General features: G+C 39.2%; 1 protein-coding gene across 2 annotated transcripts in view; it reads left to right on the top strand.

Moving 5' to 3' along the window:
* The window catches only part of LOC103114228 (cytosolic beta-glucosidase), a 287,653-nt gene that overhangs the window by 152,160 nt on the left and 110,867 nt on the right, over positions 1–24,626 (top strand). Inside the window, exon 5 of one of the 2 annotated variants that reach the window (XM_007523878.3) lies at positions 11,688–12,174. The exons of the other annotated variant lie outside the window; for it this stretch is intronic. Coding sequence (XP_007523940.1) covers positions 11,688–11,881 — 194 coding nt within the window. The 3' untranslated portion in view covers positions 11,882–12,174. Of the gene's footprint in view, positions 1–11,687; positions 12,175–24,626 lie in introns of those variants that run through there. 2 annotated transcript variants of the gene reach the window in all.

Raw genomic sequence — 24,626 nt, 5'->3', positions numbered from 1 at the left:
TTCACAGGTTATAATTAAAGGCTCACAGGGTGGTCATTTGATTAAGATATGTCTTCCACCTGGACTGCTGAATTCTATTAAAAAAAAAAAGAGGAGCTATTTATTTTCAAGTTCCTAGCACCAAATCGGTTTATTTGATCAAGGGTGCTGTTGTAGGGCCCCAGGACCCTTGAGTGATAATGTCCCCAGCTTGGGGACACTGAGTCAGGGGAACCTTAGCAGTACTTCCTGTTCCTGACAGCCTCTCCTTCAGGCCATTGTCTGCAGTGATTTATTTTTCATGACCCCCAGCTGACCTGTTCCCACAGAGCACAAGCCCTGCCCCAGATGCTGCATCTTCCCCCATGCCCTGATTTCTCTGGCTCTCAGCACTGAGTGTTTTGTGCTGACTGCACAACCCTCTGAAAATCTGTTGGAAGCCAGATGGGAGGAAAAAACAAAACAGGTTTCATTCATTGCTCTTCCAGACTCTGAGAGAAATAACAACAATAACACTAGCAGCAGTGGCAAGAGTATTAACATGTAGGGTGTGTTGGATGTTTACTATCAAGAAGACATGGTATATAGAGCTTTAGAAATAAGGATTGAATTACTACCCACCCCAGTCCTAAAAAGAAGATGCTGCTTTTACAGAAAAAGGGAAGTGAAAAGGGAAATTGCAGGTGGGAGTAGATAGCATAATGATTATGCAAATAGACTCTCATGCCTGAGGCTTCAAAGTCTCAGGTTCAATCCCCTGCACCACCATGAATCAGACCTGAGCAGTACTTTGGTAAAATAAAATAAAATCCAAAAAGGACCTTGGGGAGGAGCAAGCTTGTCTGAAAGCAGAGCACCTCATTTGCCTAGAACTTTGGTTCCCATTTAAAACTTCCCTAGTGCCACAGAAATAACTGTAAAACTAATATTGATTGAGACATTACAGAAGATGGCACTGAGTATGTGCCTAGTCTCAGATCATCTTTATAATTTGGATCTTTTTATACGGTCCCTTTCAGTTACTTGCTATTTGTAGCTTTTCCCCCTTCCCAAAGTCTAATATAAGTAGTAGGGAATGTGGTAGGTAAAGAAACCTGTACAATTCACTTCTGGTTAATTGGCATTTTCCTATAAGATATTTAAAAATAGACTTTGGTTTTTAAAGATTGTCGTTGCAAAGAGCCATAGTGTTTTGTTCCTGTGAGCTCCCATGTACAGACAGTGCCTTCTGCCATGGGGATTCTCTGGGCATTTTCACAGATGCCTGCCCAAACTCTGAGATTCAGCTGGAGCTGGGGTAGGGGCTTGGCTTAGTGTGCATTTTCTATGTTTAGATCTCCCTGATGTTGTTTTGTTTTATTTTATTTTTCAAAGAAAGGAGAAAACAGCCGATATGCCAGCTCACTGGCAGGAACTGTGATTCAGCTAAAGTTGTCCTCCAATTATAATGCTCCATCCAGTGTGTTTCATCTGAATTCAGAGAAGCACATTGTCAAAGTTAGTACTGGGAACAGTTGCCAAAGGATCTGTGTCTAACTGTCCTGGAGAAATTTTCTCCATCCATGCCGGATGGAGATAGACAGACAGATTGAGAGATGATGGAAAATTTTTTTTTTAAATATTTATTTTATTTATTTATTTATTCCCTTTTGTTGCCCTTGTTGTTTTATTGTTGTAGTTATTATTGTTGTTGTCATTGTTGGATAGGACAGAGAGAAATGGAGAGAGGAGAGGAAGACAGAGAGGGGGAGAGAAAGACAGACACCTGCAGACCTGCTTCACCACCTGTGAAGCGACTCCCCTGCAGGTGGGGAGCCGGGGTTCGAACCAGGATCCTTATGCCGGTCTTTGTGCTTTGCGCCACCTGCACTTAACCCGCTGCGCTACAGCCTGACTCCCCGAGATGATGGAAATTTTTACAAGCCATTGGAAAAAAAAAATAAGTGAGTGGTTGGGAACTTGGAACCCAATTTACTACCATGGTGACAATCATTCTCAAAGAGGATAATGCATTTGTTTCTTGTGACTGTTGGAACAAGTTGCCACTACCTTGGTGAGTTAACACAATGAAAATTTAATTTTCTCATAGTTCTGGAATGCAGAAGTCTGAAGTTAAGGTGCCAGAGGGATGCAATTCTTCTGGTGACTTTGAGAATCATCCACCAGAGCTGGAGACAATTCAACATTTGAAATCTTAAGAAGGAGGTTTCTGAATATGGAAGCCATGAATTGTAGTTTGTAGTGGATTGTCAAAGTTTATCCTAGGTTTATGAGTCTTCAACTTAGTTAAGGATAAAACCACTCAGAATGTTTATTACAAACAGCAAGTCTCAGGCTGAAACCTATATTAGTTTGCTAGAGTTGCTATAAGAAAATGCCCCAAAGTGACTTAAACAATAACAATTATTTTCACACAGCTCTGAAAGCTCATACTCAGTTTTTTAAGTCCTGGATTTTCCAAGATCTCTATCTCTGTCTTTCAGATAACCCCTAATCTTTTCTACACACACACACACACACACACACACCCCTCCATGATTCCATGTCTCTCTTCTTTTTTTTTCTTTTCTTCTTACTCATCATCTCCAGAGTAACACACATGACAAAGTAGCACATTATCAAAGTGAGCTATTTTGCTGGCTCTGTGACTCTATTCTTATAAAAACACCAGCAGTATTTGGACTAGGGCCCACTTTAATCATTTCATTTTAAGTTAATCACACTTTGAACACTTTATGTACAAATAAGGTCATATGTTAAAGTATTGAGAGATAGGACTTCAACATAAGAGTTTGACCCATAATATACTCCAGTAGATTCTGATTTTAGCACATCTTGGTTGGTGTTTAATGAATCATTTTTTTAAATTTAATTAACTTTTTTTTCTTATTTCTTTTTACCAGAGCACTGGTCAGCTCTGGTTTATGGTGGTGCTGCAGATGGAATGTGGGACTTTGGAGCCTCAGGCAGGAGAGTCTGTTTACATAACCATGAAGCTACCTACCCCCACCCCCACTAATGAATCTTTACTATGTCTCCAGGTAATTCCAATAGGTTTGGGTGGTCAGAATTAACATTTTGAGAAGCAGTATCCTGATAGATTGTTAATCATTTTGACTTTATATTTGACTCTGTGTCTTTATGTAGACTTGCTTCCTCCTTGCACCACATGATTCAGCAATAACTTAGAGCAAATAGAAGAAACAACTTGCAGATAACGACCCTTTGCAGATAATACCTTAGTCTATGTCTTTGTCTTGGAGCTGTTCCCATTCTATTTCAATGACTTTAAATCTAGGGTTGCTTTGCATACTCTCTTTTGAACTTGGTCTGACATTGACTTAGCCAGATATTGCTTAAAGATTTTGAGTCAGACACACTCTGTGGTTTATTGCCATAGCTAGGGTAGGAAATGCTGCTAGAGACTAACCCCCAGGATGTAACTTCTCAACTAATAACCGAATAGGTTTGAGCATTTGAATATCTGAACCTCAGTGCTTTAGGGAACTCAGGACTGCTGCTCAGAATGCAGAGTGGCATTAAGCCAGGCAATGACTTGGGGATATCACTGTGGAAAAATGAAGGGAGCCTGCCAACCAATATAAAAAAAAAACAAAAAACTCAGTCTTCAGATTTATTCAGTCTGTCTGTACTTCCCTCTCTCTTTGTCCTCTCTTTTTCCTTAATATTTTCCTTGTGACCCCTTTAGTCTTCTTACACTTTCCTGTTGTTTATCAAAGCCAAATTCTACTTCGTCAGAATGTTTGGGCTACAGGGGGAGTGGGCAGGACAAAGCTCAGTGTGCTTCTACTGTGGGGTCTGCATTCTTCACAGGGGTGACCAGAGCAAAACTAAACTGCAGAAACCCACCAGGAGTGAAGCATTGTACTGGGTTCCAGGCAATCTCTTCTCGTCTTTATACTTTATAGCAGCCATGGCAGGAGGTACTGAAGTCCCCATGGCATTCGTGAGAAATGAGAGATGCTTTTCAGCAGTTATTGGAATTCAAAACCCAAACCTGGAGAGGTTTCTTGTCCTAATGTACCCTATCACTTATTAAAGGTTCCTGAACTTATAAAGCTTATTTTCAAATTTGTCTTTATGACTGCATTGTAGTAAACAGCTATTTTATAGTCTGTCTGACATTTTTAGGAACTGAAAGCATTGTGGGTTTGTTTCTGTTTTCTATTTATTCTGTTTAATTGTCTGTTATCTTTTTAATTGTCATCGTTTTTTTTTCTCCTGCCCGTATGGTTATATTTGGTTATGTGATTACCATAATAGAATATTTATAGTAACATTTGGAGTTTAAGATATAAATACCCACCTTTAGAAAGAGCTTGAGGTAGTCAGGTGGTAGCACAGCGGGTTAAGCATAGGTGGCACAAAGTGCGAGGACTAGTGTAAGGATCCTGGTTCGAGCCTCCAGCTCCCCACCTGGAGTCGCTTCACCAGTGGTGAAACAGGTTTGCAGGTGTCTTTCTTTCTCTTCCCCCTCTCTGTCGTCCCCTCCTCTCTCCATTTCTCTCTGTCCTATCCAACAATGATGATATTAATAACAACAATAACTACAACAATAAAACAACAAAGGCCACAAAAAGGAATAAATTTAAAAAAAAATAAGGAGCTTGAATATGTACCCTTTTGGCCCTAGGGGTTACTACCATTCTGGGGTTACATTTGTCATATTTATTCACGATCCAGTCTTGATATTATCATTACTTTGAATTATCTATTTATTTATAATTGGATACAGACAGAGAGAAATTGGGTAGGAAGGGGGTTTAAAGAGAGAAAGAGACAGAAAGACACCTGTAGCTCTGCTTTACCACTCTTGAAGCTTTCACCCTACAGGTGGGGACCAAGGCCTTGAACCAGGTCCTTGTGCACTGTGATGTGTGCGCTTAACCAGATGCACCACTGCCTGGTTGCTTGATGTTTTTTCAACCAAGAATTTACTTGTGATTTTCCAGTGACTGCTTTGTAATGTACTCACCCTTGTCCTGATGGCTTAGTCTTTTAGAAAGTTACTTTTCTATGTGGATTTGCATACTAGATCTCCTACCTTGTGTGTGTGTCATCAGGTGGTGAATCGGTGTGATTTCACTGGTACATGTCACATTTTCATTCAGATAGAGAGACACACACACAAAGAGAAGGACAGATACCACAGCGTGGTGCCATGGCCCATCCCATAAAGCACTACTCAGGATTTGTACACCATCCATGCACATGTAAAGACACATAACCCATCCAGTAGTGTGAGTCATCACTCTGATCTTGTCTCTGGGAATTGACACATTTCTTTACTCAAGGAAAAAGAAAAAATATTTTGATTTACTAAGATTAAGAAATCCCATCAGAGCTTGAAGGTATCATGTTAAGTGAGATAAGCCAAAAAAAAAGAAGGATAAATATGGGGTGATCCCACTCATAGACAGAAGTTGAAATATAAGAACAGAAAGAGAAATACAAAGCTGAACTTGAACTGGAGTTGTTGTATTGCACCAAAGTAAAGGATTCTGGGGATGAGTGGGGTGTGGGTGTGGGTTCAGGTCCTGGAATTTGATGGCAAAGGAAGATTTAGGTCGGGGAGCGGTGGTTAGAATGTTGTGGAAAACTGAGAAGTGTTACACATGTACAAACTACTGTATTTTACCATTGACTATAAACCATTAGTTACCTCCAATAAAAGAAAAAAAATAGGAAAAAACAAAAGAAGTGTCCTTCAGGCAAAAGTATCTGCCAGCTTACCAATCTTAGTTTCTAAGTTGGCCTGCAGATTCTCTACTAAATTATTAGCTTTCAATTATTTTGAAGATTTGTTTTAAAATTTGTATCTATCATGATTATTTGTTTTCATTATGGTGGTTTGCTCAGATAATGTAGTTGACGTTACTTGAATATAGAAATTTAGAGGCCTATTTTTTTCACCTCATTCACATCCCCAGGATTTTTTTACTGTCCTTTTTTGTTTGTTTGTTCTGTTTTCCTTTTGTGAGATTACTCTTTTGTATCGCCTTGAACCTTTCTTTTGTTTCTTATCATGGCAGCTCTGTGTTTGCTACCTTGATAGTCTGACACATCTGTGGATATTTTATAGAAGTCCCAGGCAATGTTAAAAACAAAGATGACCAGCGGAGTCTGGCCGGAGCGCAGTGGGTTAAACAGCATGTGGCACAAAGCACGGGGACCAGTGGAAGGATCCCGGTTGGAGCCGCCGGTTCCCCACCTGCAGGTGCATCGCTTCACGGGTGGTGAAGCAGGTCTGCAGGTGTCTTTCTCTCCCCCTCTCTGTCTTCCCCTCCTCTCTCTATTTCTTTCTGTCCTAACAATGACGAGATCAATAACAACAACAATAATAATAACTACAACAACAATAAAAAAACAAGGACAACAAAAGGAAAAATAAGTAAATAAATATTAAAAAAATTAAAAAAAAAGATGATCCTTGGCATATTGCACCAAAGTAAAAGATTCTGAGGTGGGTGGGGGGGAGAGTACAGGTCCAAAAAAGGATGACAGAGGACCTAGTGGGGATGAAAAACTGAGAAATGTTATGTATGTACAAACTATTGTATTTACTGTCAAATGTAAAACATTAATCCCCCAATAAAGAAATAAAAAAAAAAAAAAAACAAAGATGATCTCTGTTTACAAATTCTGGAGAAAAAAAATCCCACTGATGCTGAAAGCTCAGTTTCTACTTTTTTTTTTTTTGTAATGAGGCAAACACAGTAATAATAATAGCACTTCCAGAAACAGAAGTTTGAGTAAATTCTGCTGTATCACAAAACAATGTGCTTTTAAAGTAGGTGTGTGTGTGTGTGTGTGTGTGTGTGTGTGTGTGTGTGTGTGTGTGTGTATGTGTATGTATGTGTGTGTATGTATGTATTTGTGTAGTCAAGAATTTCATTTTACCAAAGTGATAATGTTTGGTTTTTGCACTCTCTTAAAAGGCAATCTATGTTATAGTTGACAGGAACATCTTCAGTATAGGGATTTGTCCTTCTTCTTCTTCTAGCGTTTGCCCTTCTTCCATAGCCAGTCAACAGCGTCAGGTTGAGCCTGATGTAAAGTTTTGAGACCTCCTTTGAATCTGGAGAGGTGGCAGTCGTTGACTATGTGGTTCATAGTCTGTCTGTAGCCACAGGGGCAGTTTGGGTCGTCTCTGGCTCCCCAGCGATAGAACATAGCGGTGCACCGGCCATGGCCTGTTTGATAGTGATTGAGGATTTGTCCTAAAAGGACACCAATCATGTGATTGATAGTGGGAATTTCAGGTCACACAGTATAAATGTACCTGGAAACAGCTCATCCACATTGGAATTGAATCAATAAGTCATAGCAGAGTAATAAAAGCTCAATAAAAAGCTTTGAAGATGAGTTCAAATGAGCTTTCCTGTTGGCAATATGTATATTATCACAAGTCAACACCAGGAAGATAATTTATTCTGACTTCCAGAAAGAGAAGGATGAATATGGGATGATCTCACTCGTAGACAGAAGTTGACAAAGGAGTAAATTGGCCCAACTACTATGGAGAACAGTTTGGAGAACTCTACCCTATGACCCTGCAGTTCCTCTCCTGGGGATATATCCTAAGGAACCAAACACACCCATCCAAAAATTTTATGTATACCTATGTTTATAACAGCATAACTTGTAATAGCCAAAACGTGTAAGCAACCCAGGTACCCAACAACAGATGAGTGCTGAGAAAGTTGTGGTCTATATACACACTGGAATACTATTCAGCTATTAAAAATGGTGAATTCACTTTCTTTACCCCATCTTGGATGGAGCTTGTAGAAATCATGTTAAGTGAGATAAGTCATAAACAGAAAGATGAATATGGGATGATCTCACTTCTTCTTCTAGCGTTTGCCCTTCTTCCGTAGCCAGTCAACAGCGTCAGGTTGAAAGCTGTCAGGAACTGCTTGTTGCTGGCTTTGAAAGTGACTGGGATCCATGTGGATTCAGTCGGCTAGGAAGGATCGTCAGTTTCTCCAATGAATGGGTACTCACGGGATGCACCATGAGAAGGTATGATCTCACTCATAGAAGTTGAAAAACAAGACAAGAAGGGAAAACACTTAGCAGAACTTGGACTGGTGTTGGTATATTTCACCAAAGGTAAAGACTCTGGGTGGGGGAAATTTCAGTTCCTGGAACTCAATGACAGAGGAGGACCTGGTGGGGGCTGTATTGTTATGTGGAAAACTGAGAAATGTTATACATGTATAAACTATTTATATTTTACTGTCAACTGTAAACCATTAGTCCCCCCAATAAAGAACTTAAAACAAACAAGAAGTTGAAAAATACTACCATGACATCAACCTGCCTTCCCTGGGCAGACAACTTCACCAATGTGTCCTGGGACCCCACATCCCTGGAGCTATACCCCACTAGGGAAAGGGAGAGGCAGTATGCGTGTAAGGATTGAACTGTCAATTATAGAAGCCAGATCTCCAACCTTCTGCACTCAGTAGATATCTTTGGTACATACTCCCAGAGGGATAAAGATTGGGGAAGCTTCCAAACGAGGGGATAGGATGTGGCACTCTGGTGGTGGGTGCTGACTGTGGGATCCTGTCCACTGACCTTTTGGTAATGACCTAAACTTGGACTCTGTGAAGGGTAATGTTATAATTCTAGTGTGCTTTCTAGCCATGACAGCTCCTGTTAGCCCTTCTTTACTTTGTCTCTATCTCTGGTTAAAATTGGAAAGTGAAAGTATCAAGTAGTGGTGCATACAGTTGAGAGAACATATCATATACAAGGAAGCAGAGTTCCAACTCCTGGTTCCTACCGGTAGAGGAGAAGCTTCACAAGGGGTGAAGCAATGCTATAACTTTCTCTCTCTTTCCTTCTTGATCTCCCCTCTTCTCTCCAGTTTTCTCTGACCTATCACATGAATGGTGGTGGGGGGAAGAACACCAGGAATGATAAGCCTGATGACAATAAAAGGAGGGAGTATCTAGGAGGTTGTAAACCCAGCAGAACACACATGCTACCACGAGTGAAGACTTGGGTCTAATTCCTAAGTCCCCACCTGTGGGAGGACATGGAAGAGAAGCTTTATATATGTTGGAACTATACTAAAGGTATCTCTCCTCTCTCTCTCTCTCTCTTTCTCTCTCTGTTGGTATGCTTCTAATTCTGCTTATAAGACCTTCTGTTTTGATCATCACGTTAGGTTCCTTGTATTGCTTAAGGCTGTGGTCTATTTACATAATCATTGTTTTAATTGTTTTAATCCCCACTGGTTTGCGCTCTTTTTCCACTCTGCCCCCTCTCCTAGTCACACCCTGTTGTCCACCACTAGTTTGCACTCTCTTTTCAAGCCACCCTCTCTACATCACACCCTGTTTTTACAACCTACCACTTCCTTCCTGGAGAGTATAAATGCAGATAAATAAAGCCAGCATTGCTTTGCATTGCATTGCATCCCAGCTCAGCCATGAGTCCCTGGTCATCTCTCTCCCACCCTCGAAGCTAGCCCGGCATCTCTCTTACCCTCTAAAAAAGAAAATGGCCACTGAGAACATGGAATCATGCAGGTGCCGAGTGAAAACTCGAGTGGCAGGAAAGAAAAAGAACTTACAGAAATATGTATTTTTTTCTATGAAGATTTGGGACCTCATAAATCATGGTAACAAGAAATGTGATGATGGTCTTTTTCTGTTCTGGAGGATATTGGAAGAATGGAGGTGTGCAGGGTCCAGCACAGTTCTATAATTGTTCCTAGTAATGGCATGGTGAGAAGGATTCCGCAGTCTAACTAGATACTTCTCTACTTGACTGTTCCTGTGATGCAAATGTAGAGACATTCGCTAGTGTCACTTGGGCCATTTAGTACCTGCTGCGGAACTCCTGGCAGTTAACAATGAAATTGCCAAGATTTCCTTTTTTGGTCCCTTCCAAGCCAGCAGGGCGTCATCTTATTCCCTGGTTGAACACATGAATCAGTCTTTTTGTACATGATCAGTGGGACTGTGTGTGTTTGCCAAAACTGTCTGGCTTTTCATCTGGCAGGCTTGTTTGTTGGGCAGTCATTCTGCAAATGCGAAAGGCTATCTTCAGATCCTCATGTGTCCCCAGACTGAATGATAAGGTAGTTGTGTTTTTCTGGCCTAATACTTAATTTAATCTACTATAATTTTTAATAGGATGTAATCCAGAACTTAAATTAGTTTGAAAAACCAGTTAAGAAATTGTCAGCTTCCAGGTGATAGTTGATAGAGAAGAGACACACATAGCCATGTGAACAAGTAGCAGAAGGAGTAGTAGTAAATATTTTTTTGATTCCTGCAAAAACATGGATGTGTTTTAATGACATGTGCGTTGAATTTTTCCAGTAATACTTTATTTCCAAACAGCTAATCTAGGTTGGCTAAATTCCTGCTTTGAGGTTATTCACAGATATGTTTTTTTTTCTTGTCTTTCTTTTTTGCCTCCAGTGTTATCACCGGGGCTTGGTGCTATCCCTAGGAATCTATTGCTCCTGGCAGCCATTTTTTCCCCCATAAGTTAGATACCTGCAGACCTGCTTCGCCAGTTATGAAGCTTCCCCCCCTACAAGTGAGGATCTCGGGATTTGAACCCGAATCCTTTTGCAAGTCCTTGCAATTAGCACTAAATGCACTTAATTGGATGCACCACTGTCATTAAGGTTCGGGGCTCCAGCAAGTCCAGCTAGCTTCACTGCGGTAGACAGAGACTCGAGAACACATGGCTGGGCAGAGAAGCTGTAATCTGTATTCACAAGCGGGCAAATCACCACCCCATGTGCTTCTCCATTCTTTCCTCTATTTCTTTTCCTCCAGGCAGCTGCCCCTATGGACCCCTATGGACCTCTGGAAGTCCATAGGGGTTCTTGGGGGCAGGGACAAGGGGGCTAAGGAAACTAGCAGGGCTAAACCACAATCTCCCAGAGGTGGGGGGAAGGAGACCAAACCAATATGAAGCATACCAGCACACCACGGCCCATCCTCCCATCGACATGCTTAAAGCAAGGCTCTGTGCAGGCTTCCATGTACAAAGGTAGAAATTTTATGCACCAGCTAACTTATTAGATCCTTTTGTCTTTGAATTACCCACAATAACAACAACAACAACAAAATCCAAATAGATGTGGATACCACTAAAAATGTAGTCATATAATGAGTGTAATGTGTTTAAGAGGCCTGAATGTTGAGTGATATAAACTAGAAAAAGAAGGAGGAATTCTGGGTGATCTCACTCATAGGTGGAAATTAAGGTCTGAAAATACAAACTTATGATAAAGAAAAATTTAAAGGCATTTTGATGAAACTTGAAGAGTCATTTTCACTGAAAGCCACCTACAATGGTAGAGAGAAATTCTCTTTCTGTGTCTGGAAAGTAGTAGATATTGAAAAGCTGTATATTGAATAAATCAATGAGTGAATAAATGAATGAGAGAAGAAAATGAATGTCAAAATGAACACAAACATTGCAAATACTACATAACCTAATAATATCTTTATTGAACCTCTGTTTAAGGGGAACAAGAGACTGGAAAAAAGTGATTGAGAGCTTTTATTTATTAATTTATTTGTGGTACATAATTTTGAGTCCCTATAGGAAAAAGAGACCTCTAACATTTACCAATGATTTTACCAAGACTGACCTCCTCAACCCTCCCCAAAAGTGACACATTATTTATTTATTTTTCTTTTCAGCTATCCAACTTGATAAAATCAATCTTAAAGTGTATTGTGTCTGGTCTCTTCTAAATAACTTTGAATGGACAGATGGGTACAGAGTGGTGTTTGGTTTCTTCCATGTGGATTTTGAAAATCCAGCCAGACCACGGGTCCCCTACAGTTCAGTCAAGGAATATGCCAAGATCATCCGAAACAATGGCCTGGAGTGACATCTGCAGACAAGTGACATTTGTAGATAATAAGGCCACATCACCTGGAGATGAGGCCTTTGCTTTTGGAAAGGAAATCCATGTTGGTGATTTCTCAGATAAACTCCCCTTGCCTTTGCAATCAATATTTCCTACCTGTTGATCCTAGATGATGAAGTCTGGATATATAATGCTAATGATGAATTTCATAATGACCTTCACTTCCATCTGAGTCCATGAAACTTAATAAATACAATCAAAATTACTGAAATGAAATTTGATATTAAGAAATCTGACAGGTTTGGATGTTTTAATTTACAGACTTAATTTTTTCTTTTCTAGAAAAAAATGCTACAGAATTTGTAAAGAGTGTGTTTTTTATGATTTGCAATTGTGGTAATCATTAACCCTGGAATAAATGATAAGAAAAAAGAGAGAGTACTCGTTTGTAGTGTATTTCTTCTGATTATGTAAACTGTTGTTTGTTTATTTATTTATTTATTTTATTTTACCAGAGTAGTCCTTAGATCTAATTTATGATAGTGTAGGGGTGGAGTAGGGTGGAGAGTAGGAATGAACCTGGGATTTTGGAGCCTAAGGTGTTAGAATCTCTTTACATAATCATTATGCTACTTTACCCCACCCAGCTGTTATTTTCTTAGTAGATCCATTATCACATGGTCCATAACTCTTTGCTGTTAATTATAATGGTGAAAAATCAAAGATATATATATATATATATATATGTATATATATATATATAGAGAGAGAGAGAGAGAGAGTGAGAGAGAGAGAGAAAGAGAGAGAGAGAGGGAGAGAGAGAGAGTATAGGATAGGATATAGGTAGATAGTTTTAGAATCAGTCTATATTGGTGAACTTGGGAGAACTACTGCAGTTACCAATGGAGGGCATGGGGACACAGAGCTGGAGGTGGGAACCTTATGGAATTATACCCTATTATCTTACAAGTTTGTAAATTAATATTAAATCACTAATAAATAAAATCAAATAATACTAATTATACTTTATTGTTACTCATTCTATCAACAAAGGGATTGATAGCTTATGTAATACGAAGATAGCTTATGTAATATGAAGATTTGTTGGATATTTTATGTGTTTATCTTGATATATCTGATATATCTTTCTCTTACCTGGTGAAATTTTGGTAAGTGCACTAATAAACTAGACTATAAGTGAAAGAAACAGTACTTGGACATTGATGTTTACCAAAGTAACACCAAGTTGCAAACAAAATCTTAAGCAGGACATAGACTTTGCTTTTCAGTGCTAGTGAAATAGTTCAATCTCAAAGATTAGATGTCCATAGGTGTGGGGCCTCATTTCTGGGCTCTCAATTCTATTCCACTGGTCAGTGTGTCTGTTCATGTTCCAGTACCAAGCAGTTTTGATGACAATGGCCCTAATTTTTTTTTTTTTTTTTTTTAGTGTCAGCATTTCTTTTTTATTTTTTTATTTTTTCATTGGGGAATTAATGTTTTACATTCAACAGTAAGTACAATAGTTTGCACATGCATAACATTCCCCAGTCTCCCATATAACATTACAACCACCACTAGGTCCTCTGAATCCTTCTTGGACCTGTATTCTCCCCGCCCACCCACCCCAGAGTCCCTCACTTTGGTGCAATACGCCAATTCCATTTCAGGTTCCACCTGTGTTTTCCCTTCTGATCTTGTTTTTCAACTTCTGCCTGAGAGTGAGATCATCCCATATTCATCCTTCTGTTTCTGACTTATTTCACTCAACATGATTTTTTGAAGGTCCATCCAAGATTGGCTGAAAACGGTGAAGTCACCACTTTCAACAGCTGAGTAGTATTCCATTGTGTATATATACCACAACTTGCTCAGCCACTCATCTGTTGTTGGACACCTGGGTTGCTTCCAGGTTTTGGCTATTACAAATTGTGCTGCCAAGAACATATGTGTACACAGATCTTCCTGGATGGATATGTTGGATTCCCTAGGATATATCTTTGACAAAGGGGCCCAGACTATTACATGGGGAAAGCAGAGTCTCTTCAACAAATGGTGTTGGAAACAATGGGTTGAAACATGCAGAAGAATGAAGCTGAATCACTGTATTTCACCAAATACAAAAGTAAATTCCAAGTGGATCAAGGACTTGGATGTTAGACCAGAAACTAACAGATACTTAGAGGAAAATATTGGAAGAACTTTTTTCCGCATAAATTTTAAAGACATTTTCAATGAAACGAATCCAATTACAAGGAAGACTAAGGCAAGTATAAACCTATGGGACTACATCAAATTAAAAAGCTTCTTCACAGCAAAAGAAACCACTACCCAAATCAAGAGACCCCTCACAGAATGGGAGAAGATCTTTACATGCCATACATCAGATAAGAGTTTAATAACCAACATATATAAAGAGCTTACCAGACTCAACAACAAGACAACAAATAACCCCATCCAAAAATGGGGGGAGGAATTGGACAGAATATTCACCACAGAAGAGATCCAAAAGGCCGAGAAACACATGAAAAAATGCTCCAAGTCTCTGATTGTCAGAGAAATGCAAATCAAGACAACAATGAGATATCACTTCACTCCTGTGAGAATGTCACACATCAGAAAAGGTAACAGCAGCAAATGCTGGAGAGGATGTGGGGTCAAAGGAACCCTCCTGCACTGCTGGTGGGAATGTCAGTTGGTCCAACCTCTGTGGAGAACAGTTTGGAGAACTCTCAGAAGGCTAGAAATGGACCTACCCTATGACCCTGCAATTCCCCTCCTGGGGATATATCCTAAGGAACCCAACACATCCATCCAAAAAGATCTGTGTACACATATGTTCTTGGCAGCACAATTTGTAATAGCCAAAACCTGGAAGCAACCCAGGTGTCCAACAACAGATGAGTGGCTGAGCAAGTTGTGGTATATATACACAATGGAATACTACTCAGCTGTAAAAAATGGTGACTTCACCGTTTTCAGCCGATCTTGGATGGACCTTGAAAAAATCATGTTGAGTGAAATAAGTCAGAAACAGAAGGATGAATATGGGATGATCTCACTCTCAGGCCGAAGTTGAAAAACAAGATTAGAAAAGAAAACATAAGTCGAACCTGAAATGGAATTGGAATATTACACCAAAGTAAAAGACTTTGGGGTGGGTGGGTGGGTGGGGAGAATACAGGTCCATGAAAAATGATGAATGAAATAGTGGGGGTTGTATTGCTAAATGGGAATCTGGGGAATGTTATGCATGTAAAAAAAAAAAAAAGAAGAAGTAGAAACGCAAAGCAGAAATTGACTGAGTTTGGAGTATGGCACCAAAGTAAGAAAGCAGAAGTATACTAGAGTTTGCAGTGAGTACCTCCCTAATACTTCCTCTCCACTTTTCCAAGCTTTGGGTCCATGATTGCTCAACAATTTGTTTGGCTTTGTATGTTAACTCTCTTGTCAGTCACCAGGTTCCAGGTGTCATCAGGATGCCGGCCAGACTTTCCTGGATTGAAGACACCACCAATGTGACCTGGAGCTCAGCTTCCCCAGAGACCCATCCTACTAGGGAAAGAGAGAGGCAGACTGGGAGTATGGACCGACCAGTCAACGCCCATGTTCAGCGAGGAAGCAATTACAGAAGCCAGACCTTCTACCTTCTGCAACCCTCAATGACCCTGGGTCCATGCTCCCAGAGGGATAGAGAATGGGAAAGCTATCGGGGGAGGGGGTGGGATATGGAGATTGGGCGGTGGGAATTGTGTGGAGTTGTACCCCTCATACCCTATGGTTTTGTTAATTAATCCTTTCTTAAATAAAAAAATAAAATAAAATAAAATAAAATAAAATAAAAAAAAAGAAATAGTTCAATCTCCATGAGAAAACTGTTTATACCCATAAAATAAACACAAGATAACCTTTGTGAGTGTAAGCAAAGACATGGACATCCATTACATTGACTGTTGAATGTGTTATGCCTATATGGTTAACTATTAATACGAGTGAACATCTCCCAGGCTTCCTTGGTAGAGGCGTACAGTGGATGGGAAGCTTTCTCTGAACTCCATGTCTTCACGCCTGCAAACCTTTCACAGGTGTGGAGTGAACAAGGCCCTTCACATTCTGACTTAATGCAGATATGCATGTCAGATCTGAAGTTAGGTAGTATGTCACCTCCATTCTGTAAATTAAAGAGCTAAGGTCACACTGATATGCCTCTTCCTGGGTGACATTAAGTGTTTGTGGACCCACCTGCTCCTAGGCATCAGTTCTGTTTTCTACCCCTGAACCCAAAGAGGGGTGTTGTGGAAATTCTGACTGCATAACTGTGTAGCTGCTGAGGCAGGCAGATGTGGGAAGGTGGTTTTCTGTATTCTCACTCTGCTTCTCTGAGACAACTGCACATCCCTTGGCAGTCTCAAAAAGCTTTTGGCTGCATGCAGCCGCTATGCCATTTTTCAGGAACGCGGTCAATTTCTGGATTGCTTTCATGCTCATAATCAGGGAATTATTTACAGCCAAGAACACTCTCAGTAACTTTGGACAGAGTGAGAAAGGAATGGTTATAGTGGTTCCGTAAATGTGAATGCATTGGGGGGGGGCATTATATTAAGATTAAAATGGTATGCAAAGGAAATTCTATTACATCTTTGCCACTGGTTTATTATTTTTATTGTTCAATGAGACATTATCTTACAATTTGTGTTCATTTAAGAAGCACATTTCCAAATCTTATTTCATTCCTCTCCTATCCAGCCTGTCATTTTCATTTTTTTATCATGTATCTTATTTAGGATTTATGTGCCCTCTTATATTATCTTGTAAGACAACTGAGTTTTCCTTTTAATTAGAATGTTGCTTTGAATATCACTTATCCTACAGGGTATATTTACAAGTTTTACAACAATACAAATGAGCACTGTGTTTTCGTTACCAAAAGCAGAAAATTAATATTCGCACTATAAATAAAACAATCTGGCACATGTGCTTCATCTTCCAGGTGAGATGAACATTCTGACTACAGCTTCTGAGCTTGCTCCTGGCACAATGGCCTTCTGCAGCTCTCTGCTGGATTTTAAAGGCCAGTTCTTCAACCCAGAGATGGAACAAACCAAGGGTGCTTCCCCAATTAGTCCTGTAAATTAGAAAATTGCCATGAGGTTAAGGTGAAGAGAAAAAAAAATGCACTAGCCCCTGTAGTATTTTAATGAATGTGATTTTCAATTGCTTGTATTAGCATTTGAGAACCAGATTGATAGGATTTTGCCTGTCGAGGAAACAGAACTTAACATTCTTTAAATGGAAAAATGGGATCTGTTAATTATACTTAAAACCTCATAGATACTGTACGTAGATGTCCCAAAGGTCATCCATGGCTTTTTAAAAAAAATTTATTTATTGGGGGATTAATTTTTCCATTCAACAGTAAATACAATAGTTTGTTCATGCATAACATTTCTCAGTTTTTCATATAACAATACAACCCCCACTAGGTCCTCTATTATCCTTTTTGGACCTGTACTCTCCCCCACACCCCTCAGAGTCTTTTACTTTGGAGCAACATGCCAATTCCAGTTCAGGTTCTACTTGTGTTTTCTCTTCTGATCTTGTTTTTCAGCTTCTGCCTGAGAGTGAGATGTTCACCCTTCTGTTTCTGACTTACTTCACTTAAGATGTTTTCTTCAAGCTCCATCCAAGATCAGCTGAAAATGGTGAAGTCACCATTTTTGATAGCTGAGTAGTATTCCATTGTGTATATATTCCACAACTTACTCAGCCACTCATCTGTTGTTGAACACCTGGGTTACTTCCAGGTTTTGGCTATTACAAATTGTGCTGCTAAGAACGTTGTGTACACAGATATTTTGGATGACTGTGTTGGGTTCCTTAGGATATATCCCCAGGAGAGGAATTGAAGGATCATAGGGTAGGTCCATTTCTAGCCTTCTGAGAGTTCTCCAGACTGTTCTCCACAGAGATTGGACCAATTTACATTCCCACCACCAGTGTAGGAGGGTTCCTTTGATCCCACAAACTCTCCAGCATTTGTTGTTGTTACCTTTTCTGATGAATGACATTCTCACAGGAGTGAAGTGGTATCTCATTGTGGTCTTGATTTGCATTTCTCCAATCAAAGACTTGGAGCATTTTTCATGTGTTTCTCAGACTTTTGGATCTCTTCTGTGGTGAATATTCTGTCCATGTTCTCTCCCCATTTTTGGATGGGGTTATTTGTTTTCTTGTTGTTGTGTTTGGCAAGCTCTTTATATATTTTGGTTATTAGCCTCTTGTCTGATGTATGGCATGTAAATATCTCCCATTCTGTGAAGGGTCTCTTGGTTTGGGTAGTAGCATCTTTTGCTGTGCAGAAGCTTTTTAATTTGATGTAGTCCCATAGGTTTATGCTTGCCTTAGTTTTCTTTGTAATTGGATTCATTTCACTGAAGATGTCTTTAAAATTTATGTGGAAAAGAGCTCTGTGAACATTTTCCCCCAAAGTATCTGATAGTTTCCAGGTTCTCTAGCTTTTTGGCATATAGTTGTTCACAGAATCCTTGCATGACATGTTGAATTTCTGTGGTGTCTTTTGTGATATCTCCTCTTTCATTTACTATCCGATTTATTTGCATCTTCTTCCTCTTTTGTTTTGTGAGTCTGACTAAAAGTTTGTGGATTTTGTTTACTCTTTCAGAGAAGCAACATTTACTTTCATTGATCTTTTGTATGGTTTCCTTATTTTCTATGTTACTCATTTCTGCCCTAACTTTAGTGATTTCTGTCCTTCTGGTTGCTTTAGAATTCCTTTGTTCTTCTTCTTCTAGGTCTTTAAGTTGTGCAATCAGGCTGTTTATTTGTGTTTTTTCTTGTTTCCTAATGTGTGCATGTATGGCTATGAACTTCCCTCTCAGTACTGCCTTAGCTGTGCCCCAAATATTTTGATAGCTGTGTCTTCATTTTCATTGAACTCTTGCAACATTTTGATTTCTTCCTTTATTTCCTCTTTGACCCAGTAGTTGTTAAGGAGTGTACTGTTGAACTTCCACATTTTGGGACTATTACTAATCTTTTGTTGATTGTTAAGTGTTAGTTTAATTCCACTGTGGTATGAGAAGATGCTTGGGATGATATCAATGCTTTTGAATTTGCTGATGCTGTCTTTGTGGCCTAACATATGATCTATCCTTGAGAATGACCCATGTGGACTTGATTAGAATGTGTACTACAGTTTCTTGGGCTGAAAGACTCTGAAAATGTCCAGTAGTTCTAGTTTATCTATCTCCTCATTTAGCTCCCTCAGTTCTTTATTGATTTTCTGCCTGATCTGTCAAGTTGAGAGAGTAGGGTGTTGAAATCCCCTACTATGACTCTGTTGCTGTTAATATATTGCTGTAGCTCCTTCAGTAGACGTTTAATGTATTTAGATGGTTTCTCATTGGGTGCATAGATGTTAATAATTGTTAAATCCTCTTTATTGACTGATCCTCTGAGCATTAAGTAATATACATCCCTATCTTTAAAAATTTTATTTATTTTAAAGTATATCATGTAAGACATGAGAATAGCTGTTCCTGTGCTTTTTTGTGGGCAATTAGCCTATATGATAATTTTCCATCCTTTCACTTTGAGTCTGTGTTTGTCTTGTAGAGTTACGTGGGTTTCCTGTAGACAGCATATTGTTGGGTTGTGTTTTCTGATCCATCTTCCTACTCTTTGACTTTTAATAGGTGAATTCAGGCCATTGACATTTATTGATATCATAGATTGAGATATTTTAATGCCAATCTTGTAGATTTTTAGAGTTTTCTGATATAGGGCATATTTAAAGGGGTCTTACTTCATAGGAGACCTTTCAGAACTTCTTTCAGGGCAGGCTTGGTGATAGTTGATTCTTTCACTGCTTGTCTGAGAAGGTTTTTATGCTTCCATCTAGTCTGAATTACTATCTATAAGGATACAGGTGTCTTGGTTGAAAGCCTTTCTCATTGAGCACTTGATAGATATCTTGCCATTCTCTTCTGGCCTGTAGTTTTTGTGTGGAGAAGTCTGCTGTTAATCTTATAGGTTTTCTAATGTAGGTGACTCTTTTTTTTCTCTTGTACCCTTCAGGATCCTTTCTTTATCCTTATTCCTTTGCATCCTAAATATGATGTGCCTTGGTGTTTTTAAGTTAGGGTTAATTATGTTTGGGACCCTCTGCACTTCTTGAATCTTTATGTCTTTGATGTTGCCTAGACAAGAGAAGTTCTAAGCTATGTTCTAAAGAATGATTTCTTCCCCTCCCTGTCTTTCTTCCTCTGTTAAGTCAACAACGAGTATATTATTTCTTTTGAAATCATCCTATAGGTATCTGTTGTTATTTTCAGTATCTCTCAATCTCTTTTGGAGATCTCTTATTTTTTTTAGTTGTCTCTAATTGTCCTCTATCTTGCTAATTCTGTCTTCATCCTAATTTATTCTATTCTCTCTCCCCTCTACTGTTTTCTGGAGTTCATCTATTTTGTTACCCTGTTCTGATACTGTTTTACCTTGTTCAGCAAGTTGTGTTATTAGCTCAGCTATTTCAGCTTTCAGCTCTCTAATAACCTTGAGATAATTAGTGTTTTCTTCCAGAGTCTCATTTTTGTTGATGCATTTCTGATGACAATTCTTTCAAACTCTTTACTCACTCATGTGATTATTTCCCTAACTATTGTTTGGATGTTGACCTCCTTATTTTGTGCTTCTACCTTTGGGGGGGCTTTTTAGCTGAACTCTTGTCCTGTTTCATTTCTCCAATATTTCTTCTTCTTGGTTTAACCATTTTATATATTATGAGGTCACTTTTATATATATGAGGTCACTCTCTTAGTAATTTTCAAATTACTGATCACTATTGTCTGTATTGACTTGTGTCTACTTAAGGTAATTAAAGGGTTCACAGTGGTGGAAGTTAACAGTTGTTTTAATAGTATTTTAATCCCTGATTTGAAGCACAGTGACTTAAAAGCCTCTTTTGTGCTTTTTCTTCCCTCTAGGCTGTTGGAGCCTGAGTACTTTTTATCTATAAATAGGCTTCTTAGCTTAATCACTAATGCTTGACCAAGAGATAAAGCAGGGTGGGGCAGAGGTAATCCAGTGGTTATGCAAAGAGATTCTAGAGTTCCACTGTTAGGCCAAGGAGGTATAGATCTTCTCCTGAGTTTTTTTGTTAGTTCTCTGTCTCCTGGTGTCAGCACAGGGCCTGCCCCCCCGTTGCTTCAGATTCTGAGGGCAGTATCAATGGAGACTCACAGTTGCATTTGGTGAGCCTTAGGGGAGTCCTCTCTTTCCTTCAGCTGTCTTTGTTGGTGAAACAGACTGTAGGTGGTGTCTCAGCTGGTAAACTGCCATACTGTTACCAGCTACTTAATCTTTCCTTAGGCTCCTCTCTGTCCATGAGCCATACATGTTTGTACTCACTAGTGATTTGGTGGGTTCCTAAAGTTATTCTAGTCCTGTTTGTTGCATTTCCAGGTGGTCTCCTTTGGTAATCCTAGTTGACCTGGGAGAAGAGAGGAGAGTAACACAGCTGCTGCTGCTCTGTAGCCCTGCCTCCAGAAGTCTCTATATCCATCCATGGCTTTTAAAGTACATGTTTTAGGTCTGTTTTTATCTAAGAAGAATGTTGGATATCACAATGATTGAATGGATCTACTTGTATTTCTTTCTCTTCCTCCTTGCCTTGCTTTGTTTTTCCTCCTCCTCCTCCTCCTTCTTCTTCTAAGGGAATATGAACACTAACATCTGAGGGATCACTTCTAAAGAATTAGTTTTGGGGGGAGAATAGTTTTTATTTTTAGGGAAAGTCATTTCTGAACTGCTAACAATATTTTTAAAATGACAGTAGACTTTATTTGCTTTTTGTTTTACCAGAACATACTCAGATCTGGTTTATGGAAATGCTGGGGATTGAACCTAGGATATCTGGTGCTTCAGGCAAGAAAGTCTTTTTGCATAACCATTGCACTCCCTAACTCAAGTAGACTGTTTTTAGATTGATATGTAGAGATGGAGTTTTATGACTCCTGTGACCACCCTGAGGAAATGATAACTAATCCCTTGGTAGCATGAGAAGGCACAACTTCTCATTAAGAAACTGTAAACCAAGGAGTTGGCAACCTTAGTGTTTGGCAGTGGAGTGCAAGTCAGGCTTTTGTGCCCTGGGAATTTGTGTTCAGCTTGTAGCTTTTAATTATTTTTATGAACGAGAGAATAATGAGTACATTTGTAATATACTGGAAAACTTCCCCAACACTGACTGACCAAAAAGTAGATTTATACAATAATCCTTAAATACCAGAGCTATTGCTCACCACCATGCAGAAAGAATATAGAATACAGAGCTTCATTACTGAGAAAGCAGAATAAATCAATGCTGATGGAATTAATACTGTTTAATTACTTGCAATATACTTTACCTGGACAATGCATTTTTTAGGCTCTGGTTGTCCTGGGAGAGAGCTAATACTGCACACAAAACATAATAAGCCTCCAAGAATAAGCTATAAGTTCTTTTGACAGAGACATTTTGTGGTAAACTTTAGAATGATGGGTTATTTTGTGGAAAACAGCCTAGAGATTTCTCAGAACACTAGAAATAGGCCTAACCTATGAACCAGCAATTTTTCTCCTGAGGGTTTACCCAAAGGAAATGAAAGCACCAATAAGAAGAAATCTATGAATGCCTATGTTCATAGGAGCACAATTTGTAATGACTAAAAAGTTGGAAGCAACCCAGATGTCCAATGACAGATGAATGACTAAAACAAGCAAGAACTGTGGGTTATAGCATCATGAAGGGAGAGTAGACCTTTTACAATGTGATAGTAGATGAAATGGAAGAAGTTCTGGATTGAAGTCATGGGAAGGAGTAATTCTCAGTAGTGAGTTGGGAGGAAATGCTTTATTTGTGTTGGTTTTGATGTGTATAATGTTGGTTTACAAAAGCTCCATTCTTCAACATCAGCATTTACCCACCACTCCTGCCACTAAAAGCCTAGTTTCCATCAATCCCCCCTCCAGATTGTTGCAGCAAAGGGCAAGATCTCACCATTTCCTTTTTAGCATCTGAGTAGTATTCCATTCTGTCTATATACCATGACTTACTTATCCATTCCTATTACTGGGTATGTGGGTTGTTTCCAAATATTGAATATTGCAAATAATGCTGCTTGGTGGATACATTATCTCTCTGGAGAACATTTTCTTAAAAAATATTTAATTTATTTTAATGAGAGAGAGATAGAGACAGAGACCAGAGAACAGCCCAGCTCTGGCATAGAGTGGTATTGGGTATTGAACCTGGGTCCTCAGTTTCAGGTGTGGAATTTGTTTTTTTGTTTATTGCCTAATCATTATACTATCGCCCCAGCCTAGTGTTTTCTGTGTTCACCTAAACCCTTTTGGTTTTGAATCTTGTCTTCTTACAAATAACTCTTCCCAGAAATGGCATTGGCCTGAACAAATTCTTACCATGATGAAAGCATTGCACTCCCAGTCACCAATGAACAGGTGTGGTCAGTAGAGACACAGAATGTGAGGTACCCCTAGACTTGAAGTCAGTTTCAACCTTTATGAGATGGAGGACCTCAAAAGTGACATCCTCACATACTGATATTATTTTCTTTGTCTCTAAATGAGGTTTTTTTTGCTTGAGAGATGATGACTTTATGCTATCTGATAAGCTGCTGTAGTAAGAACTAAATGTGTGCAAAGTAACACAGAGTACTCTCTCTCATGTCCTAAAAGCTGTGCTCAGGAAGTGATCCTACTATTTTTTTTTCCTATTAAAACTAGTAGAAGGACTCTAAAATTCAGTAAGTAATTTCAGATAACTGGCACCTGCTACATGCCAACCTTGCTTCATTATCTCATGTGCCTACACTAAAGCAGTTGATTCACTTCAGGGCATTGGTGGTGACCTCAAGAAAGCACCTCAAGTTCATTCTTGGATTAAGGATTTATTGCTCTCAAGACTTGAGTTCGAGTCCAATCCTTAATGCCTGCTTACTTTTTCAGATCCACCATACCAAAAAAATAAAGGGGATGCCTTCTGGAAGAGTGACTGCTTTCCCAAAGGTACTGTCTGAGTGGTTTAGGAATAGTTCTATACCAAATACAACTCTGGTTAGGCTCTATACAACTTTTGAGAGTTCTGTTTCCCTGTGAAGCAGAACCAAGTTACATTTTATACTTTATTTAGCACTTGCACAGCAACAATGAAAACTAGTAGGGAAAATCACACTGTACTTCTCATTTTCTCATAAATATATTTCTCCCTTTTCCTTCCTGTAAATGACAATGCAGTCTATTATCTTAATAGACTGTGAATTGATTTGTGTGCAAGATGGACCCAGTGAAAGAGTTTGGCTGAGAATACATTTCTTTCCCCTCTTCTGTGTGTTTCATTTTTACAGTACAATGGGCTCCTGAAAGCCTTCCAAATTCTCCACCTTCTGATCATACTGTCTATTATAATTCCGCCCGATGGCAAACTTCTCCTTATTGACTCTAAATTACATTTAATCCTGTTAGGATCACTTTTTATTGAAAGGCATGCATTGTGATGGCATTGACATGAGTCCAGAAGCCAAGATGCCCAGCCAGAGGAAAATAAACTCTTGGAGTTTTCTAACACTTGTCATTTTCATGCTGGGCCCAGCTGTGTAGCCTCTTGAAAGATGTGGAAGATCGGGGTGTTTGGTACAGATAATGGTTGGGCTCCCGGGCAGGGTGGAGAGCTTTCCACCACAAGAAA

Source organism: Erinaceus europaeus, chromosome 3 (assembly GCF_950295315.1).
Source record: "Erinaceus europaeus chromosome 3, mEriEur2.1, whole genome shotgun sequence".
In the NCBI taxonomy this organism is placed as follows: Eukaryota; Metazoa; Chordata; class Mammalia; order Eulipotyphla; family Erinaceidae; genus Erinaceus; species Erinaceus europaeus.
This window is presented reverse-complemented; position numbering and strand designations above follow the sequence as displayed.